The 8801-nt window shown below is 52.3% G+C and overlaps 1 protein-coding gene across 2 annotated transcripts; it reads right to left on the reverse strand.

Moving 5' to 3' along the window:
- Positions 1-1243: 1243 nt before the first annotated feature.
- Positions 1244-6276, reverse strand: Rps10 (ribosomal protein S10). Of its 2 annotated transcripts, none has more exons than XM_041634771.1 (6): positions 6156-6276; positions 5203-5352; positions 4748-4919; positions 3383-3460; positions 1899-1954; positions 1244-1326 (listed from the first exon to the last, which is right to left on the reverse strand). In XM_041634771.1, the coding sequence occupies exons 2-6, from the start codon at positions 5350-5352 to the stop codon at positions 1285-1287; spliced, it is 498 nt and encodes a 165-aa protein (XP_041490705.1). In that variant the 5' UTR covers positions 6156-6276; the 3' UTR covers positions 1244-1284. The 2 variants fall into 2 exon arrangements, with proteins under 2 accessions (XP_041490705.1, XP_041490704.1); XM_041634770.1 differs by lacking the exon at positions 6156-6276 and adding an exon at positions 5584-5725.
- Between the last annotated feature and the right edge of the window lie 2525 nt (positions 6277-8801).

Here is an 8801-nt window from a genome sequence, read left to right on the forward strand (position 1 = left end):
GCCCCCAGTTTTCCTGTGAGTGTGGACATGACTTGGTATTGGCATTATGGGACACGTGTCACGGTGTCATCCTGAGCCTGTTTATTCAACACTTACCTCTAAGAAGTGACTAACAGTTGGGCAGTGGTGACGCACACCTTTAATCCCAGCACTCAGGAGGCAGAGGCAAATCTCTGAGTTCAAGGCCTGCCTGGTCTACAAGAGCTAGTTCCAGGACAGGCTCCAAAGCTACACTATATAGACTGAAACTCAAAGACATCCTTCTGCCTCCGCAGTGCTGAGATTAAGGTGTGTACCATCATGTTTCGAAGGAGGGAAGAAAAGGCAAGACATGCTACACACTTCTACCAGCACGAATCAGAGCAGGACCTCCAAACAAACCCACAATTAATTCAAATCACGAGTCCCAGAAGTGCTGGCTCCCCCCTGAAGCTTCCAGACAAAACAATCCCAAGGAGAGTGAACTGCAAAAAACTCAAAACACCACTGCTAGGGTCAAGAGAAAGCACCTGAGCCACTAGAGGCCACCTAGTGGTGGAAATCACCAAGGACTATGAGGACTCTGTGGTAACCATGACAAATTACAGCTCCAAACCCCAGATACACTCTTATTAGGGATGCAGCTCTGAACCTATACTGGGTCTGCTTTGCCAACTTCCCCAACCCCAACCCAACTGACCTGCAGACCAAGGATGGGATCCTAAAGCACCCCCAAGCTCTCTTCTAGCCCCGTGGCAAGCTGTGCCTTTTAGCTGGTGCTCAAGCCAAAGCAACAGTTTCTGTCACCACTCAGGGTCCCCTTTCTTCCCAGGATGCCCAGAGTAACACCTCCAGCAGCCCATTTTCCAATTCTGGAAGTATAACAATCCAGCCTTCAAAAGCCTGAGAAGGTAATTCCAGCCGGGCAGTGGTGGCGCACGCCTTTAATCCCAGCACTTGGGAGGCAGAAGCAGGCGGATCTCTGTGAGTTCGAAACCAGCCTGGTCTACAAGAGCTAGTTCCAGGACAGGCTCCAAAACCAGAGAAACCCTGTCTTGAAAAACCAAAAAAAAAAAAAAAAAAAAAAAAGTAATTCCAAGATCTTTGTTATGTCGGGGTTTCAATCACAGGACTCTTGTTCTAGGCAGACCCTCTACGACAGAACCTTAAATGAACAAGACAGCTAGGCTGTTCCCACTCTAGCCCAAACCAAGTTGGGAAGGTGTCAAGGTCACATCCATTCACACACTGACCACAGAGTGGACACTTTTCTTTAAAGTTTATTCCAAACAACAGTCTTCAAGCTCACTGTGGTGGCTGACCACGTCCACGACCAAAGCCTCCTCTCTGCAAGACAAAGCACATAATCGATCGTTAGGGATTTATAGGTCTCAGACCTCACTGGAGACAGCCACAAAAGCTGACCCTTACTGGCTGTGGTCTTTGACCTTGAGCCTGTGTTCGCACATTGTTAGAACTGGGACTGCAACTAAGTGTTTAAAGACATGGAAGCCCCTGGCACAGAGACCCACACCCTACCTACCTGTCTACACAGGAGATCAGAGAGCAACTGTATGCGAAGCCCTGCCACAGGACTCCAGGAGACTGTAACTCCCATGCCAGGCATTGTCTCCATTTCAGAGAAAGGTAATCTGATTCCAGAGCAATTCTATTCTGGGACCCACAGACTCTCATGTTTAGTTCAATCTCAGACTTCACAAAATAAACACAGCCTGGGTCAGAGCTGTCAGTAATAACAGCACGCCACAGGTGCTGCACGAGACGAGCAAGGCCCATCACCAAGGCTTGCACTGTTCCACTGCCTGGGGGAGAGGGATGAGGCACCACACCCCAGAACCCACTAAGCCACTAGGACGGCCCAGGCCCCATGATTACAGGGAGCAAACAGAGATACTCACAAACTGGAACTCGGTGGCTGAGCCAGCCCCAGCCTCGGCTTTCTTGTCAGCACCAGCTAGAAGAAAACAATTCAGGATATGGTCTCTGGGTGGTAAGACAACAAGCCACAGGGCCCCACAGGCAGGAAAGGCCACCCCACCAAGCAGGCAGTCTGCTTCTGCTCCCTTCTCCTCAGATTGTCAGCCATCCTTCCACACTCTCTAAATGTGCTGACGCCAACTCACTAACACCACCCTCCTCCGCTAGGAAAGGTGCCCTGACCACAAAGGACAAAAGACCCAAGTTGGTAAAGGAAGCTCAGCCAAGGGAAGCATGAAGGGAAGGGCAGTGAGCAGCCATAGAAGTAAAATCCAACTTCCGTTACAAGAAAGTAGCAGACAGCCGGGTGGTGGTGGTGTACCTTTAATCCCAGCATTCGGGAGGTAGAGACAGGCGGATCTCTGAGATGGAGGCCAGCCTGGTCTACAAGAGCTAGTTCCAGGACAGGCTCCAAATCTACAGAGAAACCCTGTCTCAAAAACCGCCCCTACCCACCCACGAAAAAACAGAACAACAAAAAAGAAAGAGGCAGACATAAGGGCAGCAGGGCACATGCCTGGAACCCCAAACTCACAAGTTGAAACAGGACTGCCTGGACTACATGTACATGGGAAACTGGTTCAAAAAGCAGCACCCATTTAACTGCACTGTGCAAGCATGACAAGTCACCATTTCACAGACAGTTCAGACGGAGGGAAAGTAAATCACCTCAGTGTTTAGAGGTCGGTATGAGCCAGGGTCAAAGGAACCAACAGCTCCATGGTGACAATATGAGACTCCTCTGTCCCCTTCACACAGCAGGTTCTGCTGGCTACCTCCTGCCCTCAACCACGTCTGTTCCCTCATCAATGCTCACACTGACCTGTGTCATCCTCACAGGCCGGCCCTCTGAAGGAGGAACCCCCCCTACTAATTATTTCTCCTGAACCAGGGGCAGGGGAAAATGTTCAGGCCATGGGTTCACTTCCAAGAACACAGAATGCAGAAAGGGGGCAAGGGAAAAGAGAGCCTGGCCCACACCCGTAAGTCCTAGGCTCCCCAGTATTCCTTCAAGAGTCTAAGCCTGTAATGTTCTTCCCTTGAGAGCCTAACTGGCTCTTCCAGGTGTTTGCTTAATCCACACCTGAAAACTAATAAACCCCCCACTAATAAAAGCTCAGGAGCAAGACCTACTCTCAGCTCCCCTCAAAGTGCCTGGCACCCAGCATGCACCCAGCACACTCCCATTAGTGAACGGCACCTGCTCCTCTGGCTCACGGCAAGCATTTCCTCTACTCAGAAACTAAATTCCACAGTTCTTATGGAGAGGTTAGGCCACACAGGGACAACAGAACACACTGGCCTTCCCTCCATTCCCACAGCGAGGACCTTTCCTGACCACCCTGGAAGCAAGGACTGCAGTCTACAGAGGGTCGCTGAAATCTGGGCTGGACAAGATACTCACGAGGCACAGCACTCCTTCTGTAGGTGTCTCTGTCCGCCTCCCCTCTTGTGAATCTTGCCGGGCGCTCACCCTCTGGCCCTACAGAAACAAAACTGCACCTTGAGCAAAAGGCAGCAGATGAAAAGAGAGCAGTGACGTCCCAGTTGTGAGGCCTGGAACAGCAGCCAAACGCCGGTGTCGCTAGGGAACTTGTCACTCTCACTATTTGGCTCCCACCTTGATTAAACAAACAGGCCAGGCAGTGGTCTCCCACGCCTGTAAGGGAGGCAGAGCAAATTCAAGGCCAGCGGGATCTACAGAGACTCCCACCACAAACAAGAAACCAGGACCAGGCAGTAAAAGATGCCATGAAATCCTGGGGACCTGAACTGATCCCCGGATTCCATGAAGACCCAACTTTCACATTTGTCCCACGGGGCTCAGCCCATTTGCAAGCCCTCGCCTGCCTCCTGCAGGGTCCCCAACAGGCTCACTTAGCATACATTCACTTAAAATAGCTTTTTGGTTCCGAAGGTTTTTGGCTCTGAGAACACAGCCCACCTAAGCACTAGGATCCTCTAGGCCTCCCGTACAGTTCCTGTGCTCAGGTCCCTCTCCAGGCAAACCCAATCCTGCTTAAGAATCTCTGCACCCAATCAAAAAAAAAAAAAAAAGAAAAGAAAAGAAAAAAAAGCCGGGCGGTGGTGGCGCACGCCTTTAATCCCAGCACTCGGGAGGCAGAGGCAGGCGGATCTCTGAGTTCGAGACCAGCCTGGTCTACAAGAGCTAGTTCCAGGACAGGAACCAAAAGCTACGGAGAAATCCTGTCTCGAAAAATCAAAAAAAAAAAGAAAAAAGAATCTCTGCACCCTATCACCTACCTCAGCCTCTGGCTACTACAAAGAGACTACGAGACAGGATCAGATATCTGTCTTCTCGTAGCACACTCACGCACAGCTGGCTTCTGCTTACAACTCTGCTCCCCTGCCCTGGAAATACACAAACACTCCATCTTTCACACACAGCGAGCAGCTCTGCTTCGGGCTAAGGACAACGCACGCAGTGCTCTGCCACAGCTTCATGTAGAGAAGCAGGGACGGGTGTAGACACAAAAGCTACTCAAGCTTAACGCCATTCCACGCGCTCAGACATTTCCAGACTTGGCCCAAGGCCCTGCGCTCAATGGTGTCTCTAAAACTGACACCAAGGTACCGAGAACATTCGGAGCCAGGAGTGATGGGACACACTGCAAACCCCAGCACTCCGGAAGTGGAGACAGGAGGATCAAAGTTGTTAAGGACCTTCTGAACTTCAGGAGACTCTCACACCGCTCACTCTTTAATACACAACCACAACCCCCACAAAGTGTTTCCTGAGGCACCATACCTTTGGGCCGAGGCCTGCCAGTTTCGGGACGGCTGCGGCGCAGGGTGGCAGGCACGATCTCCGGAGGTAGGTGGAGATAATCGCGGAGATACTGGATGCCCTCATTCGTAAGGTACCAATAGAAGTGTCTCCAGGCAAACTGCTCCTTCACGTAGCCTCGAGACTTCAGAGACTGCGGGACAGAACCAGTTATCACAGATCTAGCAGACAGGCCGGAGAAGAGCAGCGACGCAGTAGAGGAACCCAAGGCTGAGAAATTCCTGGATGTCAACGGTTCCAAGCCCAAAGGGTCCTTTCTAAGGTGAGTAGATCAGAAAAAGGACCAAGCAGTCTGGCCTCTGCCCTTCCGCCTAGGAGACTCATTCCAGTGTCGATCTCCCTCCCTTCCCAGCACAGCAGTCAGCAGCCCAGCCCAACACCGGGGCAAGTACATCCATCTGCAGCCCACCTCGTACCTGCATGGCCTTCATGACATGAAGGTTGGGCACATTCTTGTCAGCCAGCTCGGGGTGTTTGGGCATATGGACATCCTTCTTGGCAACCATCACTCCTTCCTTAAAAAGGAGCTCATAGATGGCAATCCGGTTCTTCTTGGGCATCAACATCTGCAGGAAATAAGTGATCGTCAAACGAACATCGCAGGGCCAGGAAAACCTTAACACACAGGAGGCATAGGCAGGCAGGACTCAGAGTTTAAGGCCATCCTGGTCTAAGTTCCATGACAGCCCGCCAGGCCTCGCAGAGAAATTCGGTTTCTTAAAACCAGAACCAGGAGTCCCAAGTTCACCATCACTACCACCAGAGTCCGAACTAAGGCGACAACATGTTAAACTCACAAGGTGTAAAGACAACCGCAAAGCTGTCCGGGGACCAGATCCCTCCTCTGCCTCCACCGTTTAGCTAATAACTGCCAGGGCGCTAAGCAAACGGGTCGTAGCGGCCCACATCTGCTCGGCTGTCACAACCCCTGCAGCAGTGTCAGGGAGGAGGGTGGACACAGAGGCTGGAGCGACAGCACCGGGGACCTCAGGGTGAGATCGGTGGGGAAGACACGCATGAGGGCCCCGCTTCCTGCGACGCCGCAGGGCAAAACGCTTCCCGCTCTCGGAAGGGACCGCTCAGCCTGGGGCCGGCGCGGGGCAAACCCGCGCAGGCGGAGGCTGTTCCCGAACCAGGCGCTTCCCGCCACACGTGGAAGCTCCGCTCCTGCGGCCCCGCCACCGGACGTCACTCCGCGTTCGCCCGCGTCCCGGAGTCCCAGAGCTGCGACCCCAGTCCGTCGGGTACGGCGAGACGGGCTGTGAGGAGGGCGACCATGGCGTCCGTGTCCCCGCAAGGACGCCGGCCCGCCACGGCAGCGCCACGGCCCGGATGGAGGCCGATGGAACACGAACTCGGAGGAACTCACCGCGACGGCTGCAGGGTCCGGGACGGAGGCTGGAAAGGAAGGGGCGTGCCTGCGCGGCGTCTCTTCCGGACTGCGCGACCCCGCCTCCCCGCAGGACCCGCGCGCCGTCTTGGGTGGCTTCCACAGTGCCTGCGCTCGGCGCGAGAACGCATGCGCGAGGCCCCATTGCTCTCCACTGCCCCCCACCTTCCACACCCTCTCACCAGGGTCAGGGTTCGCGAGAACGGAACCGCCTGCTGGCGATCGGTGCAGACAAGTGCGTTTTTACAGTGCTTGAGTGGTATGCACGCAGAGGGCTGTGAGTTCAGGGATAGACTTAGCTACTTTGCGAGTCCTGGGCCAGCCTGAGCTACCTGAGACTCAAAGACAAAAAAAAAGCAAACTAAGCTAGGTTACTTTTCACACATACCAGACTTATTCTCAGGGAGAAACTACATAACCTTTCAGCTGTAATTAGGGCTCACTCACTGCTCATTAGCCCTCCTTATGCTGAAGGAAATTTTATTTAAGCTTCGTAGTTTCTCGGGTAAGAAATGTTAATCAGCTCGGGAGGCAGAGGCAGGCGGATCTCTTTGAGTTTGAGGCCAGCCTGGTCTACAAGAGCTAGTTCCAGGACAGGCTCCAAAACTACAAACCCTGTCTCGAAGAAAAAAAAGAAAGAAAGAAAGAAATGTTAATCAGGCAACGTCCAGGACAGCAGCATCCAAATATTTTCCCTATAAAACAAAAAATTATAAAAATACGAAAAGCTGGGGCTGGAGAGATGGCTCAGAGGTTAAGAGCACTGACTGTTCTTCCAGAGGTCCTGAGTTCAATTCCCAGCAACCACATAGTGGCTCACAACCATCTGTAATGAGGTCTGGTGCCCTCTTCATGTCCAGCAAGCATACAAACAGACAGAACACTGTATACATAATAAATAAATTTTTTAAAAAAATATGAAAAGCTGGGGCTTGGTATGCACTACGGAGGCAGAAGCAAGCAGATATCTGTGAGTTCAAGCCTAGCCTGGTGTAAATAGCAAGTTCCAGGCCTGCTAGAGGTGCACAGTGAGATCAGGCTAAAAAACAAAACCAATGCCCCCACAAAGAAATGTTACATTGTGCTTTTTAGTCTATAGTTCTTTACCAATCTGACCAAAACATTACTTATTTTGAGACAAAGTTTCATTCTGTAGCCCATACCGGTCTTGAACTCAGCAAATCCTCCTGCCTCTACCTCTACCTACCTGGGATTACTGGCATGCACCACCAAGCCTGGCTGAAGAGCTGGCTTCTCAATACCACTTCCTCAGTAAGAGACGCCTCTAGTTGGCAGAGGGCTTGCCTGGCTTGCACAAAGCCTTAGGGTTGATCCCCAGCACCTTATAAACTGGGCATGGTGGCAGCACCAGAGAAAGTGGAGACAAGAGGGTCAGGGGTCATCTTTCCCACAGCCGCTCTCTGTGCTGGGGAAGGCTGTTCAAGGAAATACTCATTCTAGACAGTTTTGGCTGTCTCCATTGTGTTGACGTTTCTTGTCTGTCAATCAGCAGGAAAGGCACAGTAGATGCCAAGGGGAGGACCTCTTCTCCCTCCCCAAGTTGCTTTAAGTTCCTTCTTTCTCTCCACCACAGGTCTACAGATGTCTGGTGAGTGACTGGGATGAGAGGCCAGGGTCTCACTCTGTAGCCCAGGCCAATCTCAGTCTTGGGGTCTTCAAGGCACAGCCTCAAGTGCTGAGAAGCCAGGCATGGCTGCAGCCACTTTAACATTTAAAATGGAGTAGCTTCTGCTAAACCTGTGCTTGCTTGCTTCTTTATTTTACAGTGTCTAGCTGCCCATATAAAGAAAGCTGGCCTGGAATTCATAAAGACCCCCGGCTTCTGCCTCCCATGTTTTAAAAGATGTGCACAGCCGAGCCCAGGCTCCCACCGTATATTGTAAACATCTCAGGTCCATCAGGCAGCGTGACAGCGGCCCTCCTAGGAGCCCATTCCAGGAAACCCATAATCTGACCCAGGAAAACTGCCTGTGCTCTCTGACCCCCGCTTTCCCAGTGTTTGGTTCCATCTCAGGGGCCTTGTTTTTGTGCCAAGAGCCCCCAAATTTCTTGCCACAGGATAACCAGCATGGGGTTCACTGGCTTCGTTGCAGGCTCTGGGCACTCAGGCTCCATCACTGGACCTAAATCAAGCTTAGGTTAAAATGGATGGGAGGCACACGCACTCCAAATGAGGCAATACATATATACATATCTGGTATAAATTGAGAACATACAAGGAAAATGACTGGAACCTGGTGGTAGCTCATAGCAGAGCAGGGAAGCCCAAACCTGCAGAGAGCAGTCAGAACCGGGAGGAGAGGAGAAAGCTGACTCTGGGGAGAGCTGGAGAGAGCTAGAGCTACAGCTTCAGGACACTGTGCCTAGGGCAGGCTGCACAGGGACCGTGGCCTCACAGGAGTTCAGCAAACTGCAATGACGGGCTGGGGCTCAGTTGGCAGCATTCTAGCCAAGCACTCAAGACTAGCCTGCCTAGCCTAGCACGGGTGGCCAACACCTGTAATCCCTGCATTTGGGAGGTGGAGACAAGAGCCCCAAGTGCCAAGTCATCCTCAGCTACAGCAACCGTCTGAGGCAAGCCTGAGGCACATGAGATGGCAAACA

This window comes from Microtus oregoni, unplaced genomic scaffold, assembly GCF_018167655.1.
Source record: "Microtus oregoni isolate MIOR12 unplaced genomic scaffold, Mior012 000046F_ref0000063, whole genome shotgun sequence".
NCBI lineage: Eukaryota > Metazoa > Chordata > Mammalia > Rodentia > Cricetidae > Microtus > Microtus oregoni.

Excerpts from the sequence above, each read along its gene's own strand:
- Rps10 (XM_041634771.1), bottom strand. The coding sequence starts at position 5,352 with ATGTTGATGCCCAAGAAGAACCGGATTGCCATCTATGAGCTCCTTTTT. Across the intron at positions 4,920-5,202 it reads ATGTCATGAAGGCCATGCAG|TCTCTGAAGTCTCGAGGCTA; the intron begins GTACGAGGTGGG and ends TCTGTCCCGCAG. Across the intron at positions 1,955-3,382 it reads CAGAAGGAGTGCTGTGCCTC|CTGGTGCTGACAAGAAAGCC; the intron begins GTGAGTATCTTG and ends GTTTTCTTCTAG.